Source organism: Anabrus simplex, chromosome 1 (genome assembly GCF_040414725.1).
Source record: "Anabrus simplex isolate iqAnaSimp1 chromosome 1, ASM4041472v1, whole genome shotgun sequence".
NCBI classification, from domain to species: domain Eukaryota; kingdom Metazoa; phylum Arthropoda; class Insecta; order Orthoptera; family Tettigoniidae; genus Anabrus; species Anabrus simplex.
This window is the reverse complement of record NC_090265.1, coordinates 1,115,904,170-1,115,925,070: the sequence shown is the minus strand read 5'-3', so window position 1 is coordinate 1,115,925,070 and position 20,901 is coordinate 1,115,904,170. Positions and strand designations below refer to the sequence as shown.

The window sequence follows — 20,901 nt, the reverse complement described above, 5'->3', positions numbered from 1 at the left end:
AAAACTTTATAATAAATTAAATATATATATAATATGGATATCTTTTGTATGAATCAAATCAGCTTTGAATAGGCATGTGTTAGTTTCTTATAAACCAAATACTGTTGAAGGTTATCCCTATATCATTTACCTGTCTCATTTCATTCTTTTAGTTGTACAGGGTCTCTCATATAAACTAAGACCGAACGCACGGTGATTATACTTTGCGCTATGGCAGCTGTGTGAGGATTTGTTTGATACATTTTACTTTCAGTTTATCCCACAAGTAAAAATCACATACGGTGAGATCTGGAGAATGAGGGGGAAATTGGCCAGTACTGATCACTCTGTCTGTGAACACTTCCAAATTTGTAAGAAGGGAATCTTCTGCTGTATGAGCACGGGCTGAACTTGTTGAAACCACCCACACTATTTTTCTTCTTCCGTTAAATGATGGAAGAACTGCGTCAAAATGTCCATCTTGGTATCTTTCTGCATTTAATATTGTCTCGAAAAAAATACACCCAATTATTCGTCTTGCAATAACAGCACACCAAATACCTATCTTCCTATCATAATGAGGGACCTTCATAAAAATCGTTAGGATTTTCTGTACACCGACAGCGAGAGTTGTGACTGTTCACACGACCATTAAGATGAAACCAGAACTTGAGCAACCTTCTCTAGTTTGGGATCCTTAAATCTTAACTGTATAGTTCATTGTGTTCTTCATTTTAAATATTATATTGTCTGTATTCTTAAAATTTAATTACCTAATTATGTAAGGAATAATTTTAACATTTAGAAATTAAGTACCGGTAGTGAAATTCTTATTTGGAGATTGTGAACAATGTAATTGGCCGAAAAGCCTAATTTATTAATTATTATTCTTATTAACTTTATTGGCCACATTGGATCACTTGAGTTGTTCCACATTCACTTTCTCTTTAAAGGTTGTACAGTTTGGTTCTTGTGATCTGCCTAGTACTTTTTCATTCATTCTGATCATAATTTTCTGAACTAGTCAGAAATCTTGCCGCTATAGTCCTTCTATTTGTCATTTCTGCTTAAAATTTGCAAATTTTAAGAAGGGTGTTAATTTTATTTTTGGTTCTTTGCATCTGCTATCTTGAGTCCAATTGCTTTAATTTCGTGGATGCATTGCCCTCCTGCCTTTCCAAGATTTCTCATCGTTGATAGTTGTAAAATCCGGGTTCCTGGCAGTCGCAACATGTGAAAGAAAAACTGGGATTCTTTTCTTCTTCATTGTGTTGGTGATTGGGTCAATGTCTCAATATGCAGTTTCATTACAAAGGATTCTCCAGGCACCTTCAACCTGGCATTTTTTATTTACGCAGGTTCTGATGATTCTTCTTTCAGTTTTGAGGAGCTGATCAGTTCTTCTTTCATTTTTAATTTGGAACAGGGTTTCACAAGCGTAAGTGGCTTTTGAGAGAGTTACAGTGTTATAGTGTTGGATCTTAGTGTCTATTGACAGACATTTCTTATTATACGTTGACCAGGTTAGAAATTGGGCTTTTTTAATTTTGTTAGTTCTATTTATCCATGTTTTTTCTTGTTAAAATTGTGTGTGTGCGCGCGCGCGCGCGCACGCGAGATGATTTCTCAAAGATACTTAAATTGTAGAACTATGTTAATTATTCTTATCATTTATGAAGACTATTTATGTTCAAGGGTTTCATGGGCATGATTTTAGTTTTCTCAAAGGATATTCATAATCCTATTTTTAGGGCAATTTTTGGAGACTGGTAATCTGGGCAGGATCCTTCTTCCAAATCAAGAGTTAAGAGAACTAAATTGTCCAAAAATCCCAAGCAGTTTGTTCCTATTGAACAGTTTGCTCCAATTTTGATTGCAGGTGGGTTTTCCTTTAGCCAAAGTTTCATGATGTAATCAAGAGCCATAGTGAAAAGCAGTGGAGATAATCCGTCACCTTGTCTGAGGCCAGGTTTTATTGTAAAAACTTTTGACACCCTCCCCTGAAATTTACCTTTGAAGTCATGTTGATTTAAGTTAGTTTGATGATTTTTATTAATTTGGGATGAAGACCATATAATCTGAGGTGGGTCTATGGATACTATCATATGCTTTTCTGAAATCTATGAATGAGATGAAGAGCTGTTTATTTCTGCACTTGTAATATTTATTATTAGTTTCAGGCTCAGAATATAGTCTAGGCAGCTTCTGTATGGGCAAAAATCCTCGGTATTCTCCAAGTCGTAGTTCCAGAGTATTTCTGATTCTGTTGTAAATTATGCGAGAGAAAAATCTTGCATGTGCAGTCCAGAAGGGTTATCCAAGATGCTCAACCCTAGCTCACCACAAAGTGAGTCTTGCTTCCTGAAATGTTCCTTCAAGTTTCTGTGTGGTCTACAAGAAACTTAATCGTGATGGTGCTGGTTGGAGTCCATACAGTGGATATGCTTGGGATTTTGATGATGTGGTCTTCTCCTTGCACGCTTCTGTACCACATTATTCCTCACAGCCACTTTGTTCTTGGTGTTCAGACAATGTTTTCAATAAAAAAGTGTGCGGTCTAAAGTAACCCCGAGATATTTTGGGTTCTCGCAATGTGCCCGCCTGATCCCTCCCCATGTGATGTTCAGGTATGTAGCAGCCTGTTTACTCTTCAAATGGAAAACACCAAGTTTGAGTTTTTGCAAGATTTGGCTTCAATTGATTGTTCCTGTAGTATGTGGCAAGATTTTTCAAAACGCTAGTTAAAGTGATTTCAATCTCTTCAAAACTGTCAGCATGAGCATGAGAACAAGATCGTCAGCCACATGAAACTCTGAGTTCATTTGGGTAACGGTTGATCATTGGAGTTTAAAGGGTGTTAGTACACTACCTTGAGGTAATCCATTTTTCTGCATTCTCTACCCGCTTCTCTTCCCTAGAATTCAACAAAGAGCCTTCTGCTTTGTAGGAGATTTCTGATCACACAGGTAAGTTGATAGTCATGAGTGATTTTGTGGAGTTTTCCCACAAGGAGATTATGTTTGACAGTGTCACAGGCTACTGAGAGATCGATAAAAAAGCACCTTTTATCTTTTGCCTTTCAAACTCATCTTCAATATGTTGAGTCAATTTGAGAACATGCGATGTGCAATTCTTACTTTTACCTGAAACCTGCTTGTTGAGGAATGAGATAAGGTTCAATTTTATCCACCATTCCTTGAAGGAAGAGCCTTTCGAGCAGCTTATAGGGAAGACATGGTAATGAAATAGTTCTATAACTCATCGGGTCAGTCTGGTCTTTATCAGTCTTCAGAATGATGATAAACCTTGGCTTTCCTCCAAACATTTGGGATCTTCAGTGCCTGGACGCAGTTGTTCATTAATTGCAGGACCCAAAGTTTTGTACGAGGGCAGATCGGAAAGCAATATGTACTGAAACCAAACAAATCACAAATGAACGTTAATATTTGACCTATTTTTCTACATAGTCACCAAGTTTCTCAACACATTTCTCCCATCGTGGTACCAGTTTCAAAATGTCCTGTTCGCAGAAGTCTGTTTGGTTGGAGTATAGCTATCTGTGGGCTGCTGATTTCACTTCTGCACCTGTTGCGAAGTGTTGGCCAGCCAGGAATTTCTTTATGGGACCAAACAGATGAAAGTCCGACGGTGCCAAATCCGGACTATATGGTAGATGCTAGAGCACCTCCCACCCAAATTTAGAGAGTTTCTCATGAACAGGAGCAGCAACATGGGGATGGGCATTGTTATGAAGAAGTTTGACACCGTCAGCATTAATGCTGCAGCGCTTCATCACAAAGGGCACGACGCAGCTGAACCTAAGTTTTAATGTAGGCTGCGGCATTCACAGTGGTTCTGTGTTCAGCAAAGTCCACCAATATCCCAGAACACTGTCACAAGCACTTTCCTAGCAGACTGAGTCACTTTGAAATGTTTTCATACTGGGGAATCAGCATGTTTCCACTCCATAGAGGCCTGCTTTGGTTTTTGGCATGTAGTGGTATGCCCACAACTCATCACCAGTGACAATTCCTTTCAGAAAGTTATCCCCTTCTGTGGCGTAACACGTTAAGTGATCCATGCTTGTCATAATTCGCTAGTTCTTGTGGTTGTCTGTCACGTTCTTAGGCACCCAGCGAGCGCTAACTTTACAGAATTTCAATGTGTAATGAACAATCTCATACACTACACCATTGGAAATGTTGAACGTCTGCGATAAGTTTCGTAGCTGCACACGCCGGTCGTTCAAAATTGCTACCTCAATGGCACAGGCATTCTGCAGAGTTGAAGCTGTTACTGGCTGCCCGGAGCGTGGCGAATCAATAAGGTTCACACGGCCCTCTTGAAGGAATTCACACCACCTGGAGACATTGCTACGGTCCAGACAGTTGTCCTCATACACGCCATGCACGTCCCTATGAATTTCACTCTGTATATGCCCTTTGGCGTAAAATTATCGGACTACACTTCGCGGCTCTCCACACGTTTGACAAAAGTAACATGCGCACCATATTTGTTTCATAGTTCAGCCATTGGTTTTTGCGGTTTCCCTATAACTGCGTAGCCTTTGGTGGTGCTATTTGAGGATCCAACCAGCCTCTGGGCTGATGGCCTAACAGACAGACAGTTCAGGCTTCTCTCCCTAGAGGTGTACGTGAAAACAAAACACCCTCTGTAGCGCAAAATTCCAACCATATCGTTGTGAAATTTCAACATTCCAGCTGCAATACCAGGGGAGGGGGAAAAAAAGTGTTTCTTTCCGATCTTCCCTCGTAGCAGGACCATAGTTAATTTGTTCAACTCGTACGCAGACCAGATGCCTTGCCATTTTTTAATTTATTCAAAGCCTATTCGAGTTCAAGAAAAGTAAAAGGTTGGGAAAGATTGTTAGTCTCCAGCTCAAGTTGGTGCATCAATGGCTTCTTTCTTAAGACAGTTAGCTGGTTTAACATTTAGTAGCAGCTGATGTGCAATTTGATCTGCTTTGATACTAGCTTGCATTTGTTTAGGATCGTTAGCAAGACGCCGTAGAAGTCTACAAGCTTTCTGGTTACTCCTGTTCATGTTGCATTCTGATAACTTCACCCATTGCACCCTCTTTGTCTCCGAGATGGAAGCGATAATGCAGTCTGCTGCATGACTTAATTTCTTCTCCAAAAGGGTTTTGTTGATGGAATTTATAGTATTCATTCCAAGCAGTTACTGCTTGTATGTTTAAGATGAGCTTCACTTTTCCTCCAATTATGTACCCCAACACAAGTCCACAACATACTTTCTTCACACACAGTGTGATTACCAATTTGCTCTCTCTCTCTTCAATAATGTGTAGCTTTTCTTTAGCTGTGACCAGCTTATAATGAGAACTCATACCAGCCATCCTACAACTTAAGCGGACGCCATGCAAATGACATGATATGTACGCAGCACGCTTCTCGCTCGTGCTAAGAACAGAATTGCCAACAGCATGGATGGGAAAATACGTCTTCCAGATTTCTGTATAGCAGGAGCACTGTACCAGTCTTGATGCAGATAATACCTGTACTCAAACTCCTTGCCACCAGATTTTGAAAAAAAACCCAAACCAAATACATCCCATTTTGCTTTCCTGAAATGGCTATGTGACAAAGTTTTCTGTTCTTACAAGTTGCAACATGGCTAATAGGCTACCTCTCTATTTCTCTAAAACTTATTAACTATGGAATTAAAGATAAAATCTTATGTTATAATGCTTAGAGCATGAGTAATTTAATACGGGAAACAAGAAAATACTGCAGTTCTTTGTTTAACTTCTCTTGGCTTATAACAGTACCTCCTCCTCCTCCCCCCCCCCCTTTCTTGATAAAGATAGTATTAAAAGTATACCTCCATAGGAAGGTCTTACATATTATATGTTTTTAAAAAAATTATAAAATATCTGTAGCACAACCACAGTAGCTGGAAAAATAGCCCTGCACATACCAGAAAACTACAGAGCAGAGGCAAGAGCACTCACTGCTTAACTTCAGAGCAGGCGGAGAACACAGTACCACCTTCATCTACCTTAATATCTTGTGTTACTGTGAAATACAGTTTAGTATAAAAAGGGTAATTACTGGGTGTCTAGTTTGATAAAGATGTCGCATAACTTGAAATAAGATATCAAGCCTGGAGTGAGGGTGGAAAATCCACTTGAGAGGATACAAATTGCTACAGCTCAAATAATTTGGTTTCAAAATCCTCACATGGTGCACGAGATTGAGTAAGTAATTTAACTTACCCAAAGAACATTCCCCTTTGTCGTGTAATACTTCTATTTCAGATGGACTAGAATCTCCTGATGAAATCCTGTCCTTTCCTTTGGTAAGATCAATGTATTCCACAAGTCTAGAATGAGAACTTCTAGAATTTCTTAAGAAAGCGTTTTTTCTTTTCTCACTGAAAAAACAAAACAAAACAATAATAATAGAACACTGAAGAATAATACACTATTAGTAATTACATACCTCAACACACAAAAAAAAAATTACTTACTTAGAACAAAGGGGCTCTACAGAAGACACAGAAGACATAGGCACATGAGTGTACTTCTCCAGAAGCTCAGAATATTTCCTCTTTTCTTCCAGACGAAAACTCTGTAATGAAATTTATGTGTAGCTATTCCACTGAGCAGTACCAACAAAATTTCAATTTCTAGTATGAACATAAATATACTTGTGATATATAAATCACATAACTATTATTCTAAATCTGCAAGCCAGGAATACTATTCACACACTACAAAAAAAAGACTAAATTTGAAAAGAAAAAAAAGTGAGAATGAAGAAGAGGTTTGAATTTTCATCTTCCAGCTACAAGATTCATATCACATAACTAACTCACTTGGTCTAATATCAATCTTATTAAGCATGAAGTTCCTTTGAAATCCTCATTGAGAAGTTTCCTGTTTACGGTATATGATTCTTTATGGTCTCAATGAACACAATTTTATGTAATCTCCACTCATGATTTTTCTCTGATTTTAGGAATAAAATGTTTGTAATGAGACAAACAATACATCAGCAATCCCTGCATGAGTAAACATCAAAACTTCACTGATGTTTTATCTCCAAGTCTTCAATAAAAAGATTTAATATGAACTTTATGCCCCTTGATGAGCCAATTCATGGCCACATCCTGTCAGTGTTCCCATGTTTCAATATCTATGTGTACGAGTTGAATTCAGACTTATTTCTTAAACAAAACTTTGTCCTTGCCTTCTCTTTATTTCAATCACATGAGGCCATTGTGAGTCACCTGGAGGGAAGCTCTAGCATTGTCCAGTAAGAATATATGTGCCAGTGAGCCACGAGTTGGGATGTAAGAGTGTTTAACCAACTTGCATGCGTTAGTTTTCTGCAGTGTTTCAGTTAATGAAATCAATGCACAGTCAATTAAATCAGTGCACAGATCCCTCTTGCTAAGATGCTTCTTCCACCCAACTTCCAGCGTATAAGTTCATCTTCTTTGCCAAACTAGCCGTTGAAGACTTTGTTGCAACCCTGGCATGGGGACCATTACAACGTACTAGAGCTTGGTAACTCCAAGTGAAACCCTGCAAGAAATGCCAACATGTAAACATGGGCACCCGCAGGATCTTTTCACGGGGGGGGAGCACATTAACACTTTCCCAGATCAACTTGCCTGCTACAAAGAAGATACATTAGTTAATTTCATTAGCTACCCAGAATATGATGATACACAACATCCTCCACCCCCTGCCCATTTTTGTTGCATTTCATACTTGCTTCGTTAAATGCAGCACTTCGCTGCTCTGAAACCGTTGGCTACTTCATGGCCGGAATGGATGGATATTTAGCATTTAGTTCAGAGATTTCGACCACAAAATTTTGTTCTCCTCTTCTGTGATTCATTATCAAAAGGTTCAATTCTTAAAATGGTTACAAATAATATAATGATCATGTCATATTTCCAAATATTACAAATCAAGCAGTTGTTAAAATGTTAATATGTACAGGGGAGTGTCCCAGCACAAGCCAATCATGGCTAGTGCCATGACTTGGTAGGTGTGCTATTTACCAACTGATGAGCCCAACTTAGCACACTGGGGCAAAACGCTGACAACCAGGAATGAGTTCAGTGGAAAATTTATAATGTCCAATAACAGACCAACTATATTGGTATTATAAATTTACTCATTCAGGACAAATATTTCAAGTTCCCTATGGAAATCAACATCTGTATCATATCAACAGTTGAAAGATGCAGGTGCCTGTCTACTTCCTGGATTTTGTCTTCATTAGTAAGCGATTTCATGACTCTTTTAGTATCTATAATGGGGCTATCACAAGACAAATATGCACCATGCTAGTCAACTTCACACAATTATGTTCCTAATCCTTATGTAGTATATCATGCGACAAATGTTTGCTACCTTTCACTGTGTCAACACAGAATACATTACTAACTTCAGAATGGAATGTGAAACACAAACACAAATAGGCTAACTGGGTTATTCAGCAATGTCAATGAAAACCAGAAAGCAAAACTGAACTTTTCTGAGGCTAATGGCTTGCTTCCCGAAGCTATAATTTACTCTCTAAATTTCCAGAATTCAAGGCCATTTCCCGTTTTTGCGTAACCTTCCCCGACCTGGCTCCTGTGGTGATGGCTTTAATCTGTGTTGGAAATCACGTTCCTTTCATAAGGGATGACAAAGAACAATTTGAGGGCTGGGAAAAATGTGATTGTACAGAGTGGTAATAATGAAAATTTGTGATGCTATAAGTGAGGTGTGTTTAAATAGATTTAATATGACATGAATCAGGACTTTGAATTCCCAACGTGCTAAGCGAGAAATAGTCTTAATGAGGAACGCACTACGACGTTTCACCGTCTTTTCTCGCATCTGGTTAAATTTCAGAAACGCTATTCCCAAGTAATTTATAGCGAAAACGTTATCATTAATCTACTGGTGCTTGAAATATGTTTTCATGACATAAGGTTAAGTTAGGTTAGGTGACAGTTTGAATAAGAAAAATGAAACGTTTGCCACAGAGGTCACTGGAGTGATACTGATCAAAATTTTTAGAATGAAACTAAACATTAGAAAAATTTCTTATGAGTAAGCCATTGTATGGAAATCTGCGAAAATGCAAGTTTGAACAAACGGATTGCTGTTTCATACCTATTTTGATGTGTGTGGGTTTTTTCCAACTTTTACAAAAAATCTCATAACAACAATCCGCTATAGCAAGTAAATTTGTCGCAGTTATGAATTCTCGCTATAACGGATTTCTACTCTGAAACCTGTCAATTGGTTGACGAAGTGACAAGAAAGAATGAAGATCATAACCTACGAAAGAAAGAATCCGGTACACCCTAAGATTCAAGAGTTTATTGTTCTACCAGAGCAGTTGAGGCATGTATGAGTAAGCCAGGGGTTCAGTACATACACAGTAAAGCCGAAAAACTACACTCAGAAACACTTCACCTAAATGAAGGCTTGATTATCGTAAACATATGGGCAGAAAATCATGCATTTAAATTAAACCCATCAAAATCCCCAGCAATAATTATTAGTTACCCTAAATTACTTTGCAAACTCAATCAAACAACATTACCACAGTTGTCCATAGATGGTACTCTCACACAGTATAGCTAAAACATAAAGAATCTTGGTATAATATTTGACAAACATCTGACCCGGTCTGACCAAACTATTTCTGTGTGAAAAAAAAAGACAGAATGTTACATTGTCTCAGTAAATTTAAATTCACTTTCCCTTTTAAACTAAAGAAAATTGTGATATAGTTCACTACAACCTAGGAATAGAATGGGGAAGGAAATTACATTGTGCTCAAAATGTTTGTATAAGATTTATGTGTGGGCTTTGTTACGCTGACCATGTCACACCATCGTACAAGTGTCTTTGCTTGCAAAAGCGACGCACATTTCATATTCTTTGCTTTTTGCAAAATATTCTTAAAACTTCTCAGGCAGCCTATCTTTGGGATCACATCAAAATCCTCTCCACAGACCATAAGAAAAATACCCGATCCTGCAGTACCATGTGTTTATCCCTTCATGTATACAGAACAACAATGTACGCGAAATCATTCACCGTTACCGCAGCCCAGCAATGGAATCTCTTACCAATGGATGTCAGAAGCATGTCCAGCAACTCAGCTTTTAAGCATGCCTATGTTGAAATACTAGGTAAACATGCATGAATCATCTAGTTTTGACCTGAAACACCACCTCCTACTTCCTCTTCATCATTACTTCCCTCTTCCTTTCACAGATCATTTGTTATTGTTATTCTTCTCTTCACCTTCTAACTGAACATGATATTTCAGTATCTTTTTGAAATGTATTTATGAAACTTTCTTTTAATTAGTATATCTAGTAATTATTTGCATGTTTTTATGTAGTACATACATTGTATATAGATTGTTTTTTTAAATATATGATTCTTTCTTAATATCACCAGGTTGGATTGTTTTATTAATACTTTTACTGTTATTATTGTTAATATTTTTTCATCTTATTGCCATCGGTATTTATTATTAACAGTGTTCTAGGTTGAAACTGGTTACATGTAAGAAAGGGAGTACATCCCTAACCTTGCCATAATAAATAAAATATATTATTATTATCATCATAATCTTCATCATCAATATGCTGCGAAAGATAGACCTGAAAATTAATATTAACAGATCTAAAGCTAATATCATCCAAAATGGAAAATTAATCTCCGATACAATTCCAAAGAACTATGGAAATATTGCCAGTATTGACGGTGATGAATAAGTTAAAAATAACTGGGTGCATCAGTCAATACAATGCTGATACAGTCAAAACTGGTTGAGACATCCCTCTATAGCAAGTTTTCCTGGTTATTATACAATTATTCCAAAGCCTCAGTCCATGTCCTCTTAAATATGTGATAACGAAACCTGGATAGTGCATTTATGTCACTCTCTTGTTTAATAAGAAGATGTACAATATTAGAAGGATCCACATCTTCTTATTTCTCTATTCAATACGGAACGATCATGAAGTTTTTAACTTTAAAACTCTCTTGTTTATTCGTAACTCCAGCCGTAAGGAATTTAAATGAACATTCCTGGCCACATTGTGCGCACGATGCACCAGCAGCAACTGGCCTGGGTAAGGATTTAGTAGAGAACTTAATTTCGTGGCACCAAACTGCGTAGTGCTGTATTGTGTCGACCTACAACTACAGAGCGCATCAGTCGTAAGGCAGCCATTGCTGAGGTTGTTTGGATCACAGCAACAGTAGCTTAGCTGATGTGTTGGTGTTTCATTTTACGTTCGTAAGTGAACTTTATAGCAATGTATGTAAATTAGGCCTACTGTACTTAGGTCTAGTATTTTGCAGGACATTCAGTTATGGAGAAGAAGACAGTTAACAAATGACGAAAAATAGAAGTTTATTGAGAAAGCGGATGGTAATCCACATATGGAACGTGAGCAGATTGCCCAGATGTTGGACATTCCTGTGACAACTTTAAACACAATTATAAGCAACCGAAAGAAGATGGAGGATGCTTGTCTAGCAGAAGGAAGCACCAAAATGAAATGTGTTAGTAAAAGCTTTCAGATTCCATAGTCAGAAGATGTTCTAGTGAAATGGTTTAAACAAGCTCGGGCTTTGAATATTCCTATTAATATAACATTGATCTGCCTTTGCTGGTGAGATGTAGTGTTTACAGTGCACTATGTTTTCTGGTATGGGCTATATCAAATTTGTTACTTTCATTGACCTGTCTCAGTCTCATCCTTGGCTTTGACAATATAAAAGTGACTGAGGTATGAGTGATGCTAGTAACACCATTGCTTATGCAGCCTGTCCCTGTTTCGCTCATAGGGTCGGTTGGTGCATGCATTTCAGTAGGCTTGGCAGACTGATATGTAATAGCAATGGCTGGCTCGGTGAGGAAAGCAACGGGAAACTACCTCACTCCTCATTTCCCTAGTACGCCTCTTCAGTGATGCCTAGGCTATTTATGACAACTGTTGGCGGAGCTGCAGAGGATCAAACCAGCTTTCGGGCTGAATACCCAACATACATACATACAGAACAGTGATTCTGGCCAAGGCATCATATTTCTTGTTTCAATTTAACTGTGATACAGTTCAATACAGAACATTATGAAATTTTTATCTTCAAATCATATTTAGCTGCCAAATAAAAGACAGAGTAAACTTTTATACAAATATGTACGTCGGAAGGCTCTCGGCGTCAATACTGATACTGTTCAGACTTCGATTGGGAAGACACTACTGGAAATCTTAAAGGACTATAGCCTGGATGATGTTTTTAATGGAGATGAGCAGGGCTATTTTTCCAGCTACTTCCTGATAAAATGTGCGCATTCAAGGGTGAGAAATGACATAGAAGTAAGCTCAGTAAAGAGAGACTAACAGTGCTACTATGCAACAATGAGAGTGGTGTGGAGAAAGTGATGCCGCTCATAACAGCAAAGAATCCATGCGGCTTTAACACATTGCAGACAGGAGACAAGTTAACTCGTCTTCACGAGACTCGTACGTTCTGTGACATCTGTTGAAACTTCTGAAACTAGCTGGCAGACAAGGTTACTAGAATCTCGGTCTTGAAGCTTTTATTTATTCCATGCTAGCTTTGCTTTACGTTCTTCAGTTTTATGATTCATTTGTTAAGTTTTCCAACCTCATGTTTACATCGTTCGAGGAGCCATGTGGTGGGTAAGATGGCGCTTCCCAGACTGAACAAGAGCTTAGACGCAGACAATATTTTTAATGAATTGTATGCGGACAAGTATTCGGATTGCCCCAGTGATGTTAACGATCGCAAGTTTGATGGTGAAAGCTATTCTGACGAAAGTGTCTTGGGTGATGATGTACGCTCTCCAAAACAACGTGAAGTAGTGGTGGTCGAGAATGACGTTGAAAGTGATATTATGAGTGTAAATGAAAGTGATATGTCCATTTCTTCTGATGATGAATGGGTAGAAAATAATAGTTCACTGACTTTAGAGGATTTCCCAGGAGTTCCCAGAATAACTAAGACTTGATGAACCTCAAAACATTGACGAAGTAGTAGGGCCTATTTTTTGCGATGATTTCTTTGAACTTGTTGCCAAGCAGACGAACTTGTATCATCAGCAAACTGCTTCAACACACAAAATATCCTCTAAGAGCTTGAAGTGGACTGATGTAACTAGTAGCGAGATGCAAAAATTTCTTGCTTCGTTTATATTGATGGGACAGATAAAGTCATGTTGGAAACTGATCCTCTCAATGAAACCCCCAAATACTCCAAAACAATGAGCAGAAGTAGATTTGAGCAGATTCTCACATTCCTTCATTTCAGTGACAACAGTCAGGCCACACATGATACAAATAGGCTTCACAAAAGTTCAGCCCCTTTTAGATTATTTCCTACTAAATTTCAGTCATTATTCAAGATGTCCGGGTTAAAGGTATAATATTTTACATTTTTTTGCTAGTGGCTTTACGTTGCATGGGGGGGAAGGGATGGGATGGGAAGGGAAGGGCCTATGAGTTGGAAGGAAGCGGCCGTGGCCTTAATTAAGGTACAGCCCCAGCATTTGCCTGGAGTGAAAATGGGAAACCACAGAAAACCATCTTCAGGGCTGCCGACAGTGGGATTCGATCCCACTATCTTCCGGATGCAAGCTCAGGGCCGCGCGCAAAGGTATAATAATATAAAATTTAATAACTTGAGAAATAATGGAGATATTTATTGGCGGTTTGTTTCTACAACTAGGGTGACTCAAAACGTTTTTCTGTGTTCGCTTGCGATGGCAGTGGTACCACATGTGCATTAACTTCATTGTTCACGAGAAATGCGCCAGTAATCATGTAAACTCCACAGCAGAAGGTATTCTGTGTGCTTTCGCTCGCGGAGATAAAATCCGTAACACTAGTACAACGTAGATTTCGGCATGAGTATGGACTGTTACCAACTGATTATGTACCTACTCACCTAACAATCATGAAATGGGACAGGCGCCTTCGAGAATCAGGGACCTTGCTGTCGATGTTGGGCCGCCACGCCGAGCACGCAGTTTCAGAGGCTACTGTTGATTTAATCCGCGAGTCCTTCAAGCAGAGCCCTCGTAAGTCAATTCGACAAGCAAGTAGGCAGTTACAGTTACCTTGTTCGACACCACACGATGTCGTCCACGAAAGGTTGCGCCTACGGGCGTACAAACTACAACTTCGTCCGAAAATTGAACATCAGGACAGGCCGCTATGGAAGGCATTCGTTGAGATAATTGTGGCAAAATTGATGGAAACGAGGCATTCCTCGATTCGGTCTCTTTCTCGGACGAGGCTACATTCCATATTTCCGGTAAACAAGTACAATTGCCGCATATGGGGATCTGAACTCCCCCACGTAGTGATAGAGTTGGAACGGGACTCTCCGTACGGGAATGTGTGGTGTGGATTGTTGAAGGACAGGGTTATTGGCCCATTCTTCTTCGCGGACCCTACAGTTAATGGAACACGTTACCTAGACAGGTTGGAGCAGTATGTTATGCCACAACTTCCTTGTGACATGATCTTACAGCAAGATGGTGCACCATGCCATTATGCGGAAGTTGTGAGAGATTTCTTGAATCGTGAGTTCCCAGATCGCTGGATTGGGAGAGGTAGTCCATCAATTTAATCAAGTTAACCCCACTACCCCACTACCAGAGTGCCTACAATGTCAGCAACATACAAGTAAATGGACTGCTTTTGGGTGCAAGAGGGACCATTCCCAAAAATCTTGTTAAATGGCAGCAAATGTACAAACTGGACAGCTTTTAAGATAAAATTATCACAATTGTGAAATTCTCGGCAACAATGTGGAACCGTTTGTATGGGAAGCATAGTACTTAATTTCCACCAGACAACATTCTTTTAAATATTAATGATGTTCATAATCTTAAGTTCGTTGATCTTTTTTTTTTTAACCTATAATGCAATTATTTACAACTTGTGAATTATTCTGTGTCTTTTGGCAAAACATATCGTTGTCAGAATAAACAATTTCTGCAGTAATCAGTTTCTTGCTACTATTACTTTCACTTTCCAATCCATATTGGTAAACATCAACTAAGGTATAAGGATATGAATTCTTGTAGGCACATAGCCTTTAAAGAAAATCCATCCTTCTGTTTACAACAAAGATTTTTTAGCATCTCACCTCATTCACTGACAACTTCCGAGATACCAATGTTTTCTCTGTGGATGAAGGAATGTGTGGACTACTTCTGCTCTTCAAGGGAGTAGAATAGGCTCTAGATTGCAGAGAGTTTTCTCTTCTCCTCTCCATCACTGCTACTCTTCGATAAGGTCTGAATTCTCTTGGGGAAACTAGAACAAATAATAATACAAATCATAAAACAAATGTTTCCTAAATGTAAAGTCTCCGATTTACTTTCAATATGCAGGGAAAACATAACCTAAAATCTGCCAACAAGATAAATGCATGGGACTTACATTTGATACTCTTAATTAATAATAATAATAATAATAATAATAATAATAATAATAATAATAATAATAATTTTAAAAAAAGAGACGATGTTGATCTTCCAAAATTCCAGAAAAACATGTGATAGAAATGAACGATAAAAGGAGGCCAGTAAGTGGTAATGATCATTAAGGCGTCAAGTCTTTAAGGTCTGACACCGTGGTTCGAATTCTGTATGTAGAACAGATCATTTTCCATTCTGTATGTAGAGGTATGATATACAATTAATCAATGAATCATGTACCAAAATCCTGGGTTAAATTCCAAATATCTTCACAGTGCTTATATGGAATGAGGGCTTCTGATTCAATTGTTGGATGAGGATGTTCAAGCCCTGAGCACATTCTTTGGTGTTATTCGATAGAAAATGTAATTACAAGTGACAAGTTTCATAATCGATTCCATATTGACTGAACAATTTTAAGACTAAATCTTTCTTTAAAAAAAATTATTTTAATTGGTCCACATTTTCAATATACAGTACTTAAGACTGTCCACTTAATTATACATGGAAACTATAGTCATATTTTACAAGTGGTACTTGTTTTGACCCATAATGGATCATCTTCAACTGCTTATAATTGTGGCACACATCTTAAAAATCTTAAAATAGGTGGTTAACATAAAGATATGAGAAACAAAAAACTTCAACATGCAGCATCTTTCTTTTGTCTAAAATATTTATCCTTGAGGGTAAAAACCAGTAGCAACATTATGGATGTGTATATGAACAAAATAGATGCTTATTAAATGAGGACAAATGAGCCAGGAGAACCATCTTTTATGCACTGTTGTGATTGGACCTTGTTTAATGACAAGTACTTTTTCATTAATAAACTTAACCATGATAAGTTAATATTGTGTTTGGTCCGTATTGACTAGTCTGAATGTGTAACTATTGAAAATAGTTTATTTGAATCCACCTTGATCAATACACTCATTAAATGAAAGAATAACTATTTATTAAACCAAACATGTTTCAGGAAATCTCAACCATTCCCTTCCTCAGTGGTCAGATCAAAGAACAAAACAATATCACACAATCTTTTGTTTTACAATTTAAAGAAGTATTGTCCTAATACACCATATCAAAGAGTAAAAAGAAATATTATAAAAATGATCAATACATAAAATTTAGGTTGAACTGAATGATAATACTATATAAATTTAGGATCTTCAAGTTTTTCTTCTTTTCTTCATTTAAGGAGCAAAAAGATGTGCACAAGATGTGCGGACATGGCCTTCACATTTTAAAATGTTCACCACACAAAAACAAATAATTTTTATTGGCTCCTAGTGGTAAATTAGGAGACTAAATACCTTCCTTGATAAGAATATACTGATGTATGCTACCATCTAACAGAAAAGGAAGAACTATGACGGTTTCTAAACGAGCCTGCATAAGGGATGAAATATCATTCCTGGCACTTTCGGAGAGTTCATGGAGGAATGAAAAATCATCCCTTGGCGCTCAAAGAAAGAAAATTTTACCTCTGCTTGAACCGAACAGTGTGATTGTTACGGACAATGCCTCATATCATAGCGTTAAGTTAGTTCATATTCCCACCAGATCGTGGCGTAAGGATGACATTATCGCGTGCATAGAGGCAAAAGGTCTTACCTACGAGAAATATATTGTGACAGATGAACTACTCTGAGTGATAAAGACTCGCAGTACAGGTTTGTTATTGACACAATGGCAGAGGAAGCAGGTCATACGGTGTTGAGACTTCCTCCTTATCACTGTTTTGAATCCGATTGAGTTACATTGAATCAATAACAGTAAATTTCCACCTTTTTGATATTTATATTTGCTTTAAGCAAATTAATTATTTACGGTACATGTTTCGTTCCATTTGGATCATCTTCAGCTTATTACAGCACTTGGGTGAAATTACAAAGTATATTTATCTTCTTAAAAACATCTTAACAAGTACCTTGTTATGCTTAAAATCTATGTGAATTAAAAAAATTAAAATAATTAAAATCAATGTGGATGGTTGAATGGGGCAGTGAAATGGGAAAGGAAATGGATTAATTTATTTTAACCCTCCATTGGTCGTGGGGTGAGCGCAGTGCTCACTTTCCTCTTTAAAGATGTGCCGTGCGAAGCTAAGTAGCACTATACTACTTAATCACCGAGTAGCTGACTTTTGGAATGTTCTGAGCAAGTCCAACAATGTTGCAGGGTGCGGCGCGACTTTCATTAGCAGCCAGGCATTGTTTATGACCACAGAGCATTATGAGTGAGCGAGTTGCTCGCCCGCAACCATTGGCGTTACATTTTTCCAACTTCCACATTATTCTTATCATATTAGCCTACAAGTCATGAATCAAGATTCCATGATTTGTAATTGGTTATTAGAGGAGTCGGATGATGAAGCAGTTCTCTTAGCTGAAGGCAATAATGAAGATTCTGAGTACTTGGATACAGAGCAACCCGTCAATAGAAAACACGACAGCGCATCGGATGTTTCCGGGGACGAAGCCGTTCCTAGTCAGCCAGTCGAGCCTGCTCCTCAATATGGTGGTCGTGACAACATTCCTCTGTAGAATATTCATCCTCCTCGCCCCAACAAACGTAGGAAGAAAAGAAACCTCGTGATTCATCCACCAGGTGTCACACGTGTTGCAGAGAATGCAAAGACAGTACGTGAATCGTGGGCTCTCTACTTCCCAGACAGTGTGTTGGATAAAATTGTGTTTCATATGAATGTTTGCTTACGCGTTACGAGAACTAATTATTCTCGGGAGAGGGATGCTGTGGATACCAACATATATGAAATCAGGGCTCTTATAGGTTTACTTTACTTATCCAGTGTGATGAAGTCCACTCCCAAGAATGATTAGCTCTCGTCATGCGTAAGCAAACATTCGTATGAAACACAATTTTCTCCAACACACTGTCTGGGAAGTAGAGAGCCCACACGATTCACGTGCTGTCTTCGCATTCTCTGCAACACGTGTGACACCTGGTGGATGAAAATGTTGAAGATTTTTGGGCGACGGATGGGACAGCTCCAGAAATATTTCGTCTAGTGACGTCATACTTACTTTTTAGATGTCTCCGATTTGATCATGCTCAGAAGAGAAATGAAAGGAAATCCGTCAATAAATTGGTAACGATACGAGAAATATTGGAGGGCTTTGTACAGCGCTGTAAAGTTTGCTATTCTGTAGGAGAGTACATCACAGTTGACGAGATGCTCGAGTCTTTTCGAGGGCGGTGCAGTTTCAGGCAGTATATGGCAAAGAAGCCAGCAAAGTATGGTCTCAAGATTTTTGCCATGGTGGATTCACGGATGTTTTACACCTCAAATATGGAGATCTACCCAGGAGTTCAACCGGATGGGCCGTTTGTTACCGATAACAGACCAAGTGCCATTGTGAAAAGATTGACAGAACCCATAAAAAACACTGAGCGCAATATAACGATGGACAACTGGTTCTCTTCAGTGGAGCTAGTGAATGAACTGGTGAGAAATGACAATCTTACTGTTGTCGCTAGCATCACAGAAAGAACAAGACTGCAATCCCACCAGAAATTGTGAACACTAGGCAAAGGGAAGTGAACTCTAGTCTGATGCATTCGGTGAGGATGCTTTGTTAGTAACCTACGTGCCACGAAAATACAGGAACGTGACACTAATATCAAGTATGCACGATTCTGATGAGATCGATGAACCTTCTGGTGACTTGAGGAAGCCTACAGTCATTACGTTTTAGAACCTTACCAAGGGAGGGGTGGACGTAGTAGACAAGCTGAAAACTCTGTACACCGTCGCAAGGGTGTGCGATCGATGGCCTCTTCGTATGTTTTTCACATTACTGGATATAGGAGGAATCAACGCCCAGATCATTTTCTGAAGCAACACGAATGAAGAGATGATGTGAAGAAAGTTCTTGAAAACATTGGCTTTAGATCTGACCAAGAATCACGCGGCAAGGAGAGCTTCTACTAGTGGCATTCAATCAGATCTTTGAATGAGAATGCAACAAAATCTTGGGATACCACAAGAAAAGCTGACAACTCTGCCACAACTAGACCAAGCTAGGGTGAAATGTGCCTACTGCTCGAAGAAGAATCGAAAAACAATGACAAGATGCAGTAAATGTCAGCTCCCAATATGTGGTCAACACACTGTTAGTATCTGTCAGAGGTGCCCTGGGAGTGTTGAGATAGGCATGGAAGGCAGTGACTAAATGTACCGAGTCTACAACACAGCATGCATGATCGAAAAAAAAGCATCTATCAGTGACATAATAATGTTAACTTGATAATTACTGGAATGTTAATTATGCATTTCACAACAATAATTTTTATTGTAATTTGTAGTTATTCATTGTGCAGTGTTAGATTCCTATTTATTTGCTGTAAAATATGTAAACATATATTTCACATGTAGAATAGTAAGAATGATGTATTTAAAAATGGCATGTGTAGCATTAAGTACTTTACCATGGTGTTTGCAATAATTATGTGTATTTTGTTTCAATGAATGTTGTACTTAACATAACCTATCAACAAAAAATAATTAAATAATAAACAAGTATCAAAATTAAAACAATAACACCAAAAATAATAACAATAAAGGCCTCAAAAATCATATTATTTTACTGGTGAGCGCTCTGCTCGCCCGCGATCAGCGGCGTTAAGAAATGAGGCGCAACCAACGGAGGGTTAACGTATTTTAAAACTATATCTATTCATCTGAACAGATGTTAAAAGAAAATGCTTTTGTTCCCAGCACTTTCTTCACTATTTTCTAGTTGTCTACTAATAAAAAGTTTTTGAAAAATAATTTTCCTTTGTCAATGTTCTATTTTTTACTAGGGTTCTCTTCATTTGCTCTTCCCAAGGCGAATGTTGTCATCTGTTTTAATTTTATAAAAGTGTCTCTTGAATTCAGTTAATGCAGGATCCCTGAAACTGATTGCTGTCTTATTATTATTATTATTGCCCGGTTCCATGGCTGAATGGTTAGCGTGCTGGCCTTTGGTTACAGGGGTCCCGGGTTCGATTCCTGGCAGGGTTGGGAATTTTAACCATCATTGGTTAATTTCCCTGGTGCGAGGGCTGGGTGTATGTGTTGTCTTCATCATCATTTCATCCTCATCACGACGTGCAGGTCGCCTATGGGTGACATGCACCTGGCAAGCTGCAAGCTGAACCAGTCCTGGAATCTCCCGGCACTAAAAGCCATACGCCATTTCATTCTTCTTCTTCTTCTTCTTCTTCTTATTATTATTATTAGAAGAGCTTCCCTGAAATCTTGTTGTTACAACAAACTTACTGTTTGTAAGGAGCCATAGCTGATGTGAAGTAATGATGAGGAACACACATACACACACACATCATTACTTCATAAGACGGAAGGCTGCACAGTGAT

General features: G+C 38.3%; 1 protein-coding gene across 7 annotated transcripts in view; it reads right to left on the bottom strand.

Annotated features, from left to right (window-relative positions):
• Positions 1-20,901, bottom strand: part of LOC136858074 (sentrin-specific protease 1) — a 322,570-nt gene that overhangs the window by 143,399 nt on the left and 158,270 nt on the right. For all 7 annotated transcript variants that reach the window (XM_067137329.2, XM_067137330.2, XM_068225408.1 and 4 more), the window contains 3 exons: positions 15,182-15,351; positions 6,490-6,590; positions 6,236-6,393 (listed from right to left, as the gene is read on the bottom strand). In XM_067137329.2, the coding sequence (XP_066993430.1) occupies positions 6,236-6,393; positions 6,490-6,590; positions 15,182-15,351 (429 nt within the window). The remainder of the gene's footprint in view (positions 1-6,235; positions 6,394-6,489; positions 6,591-15,181; positions 15,352-20,901) is intronic.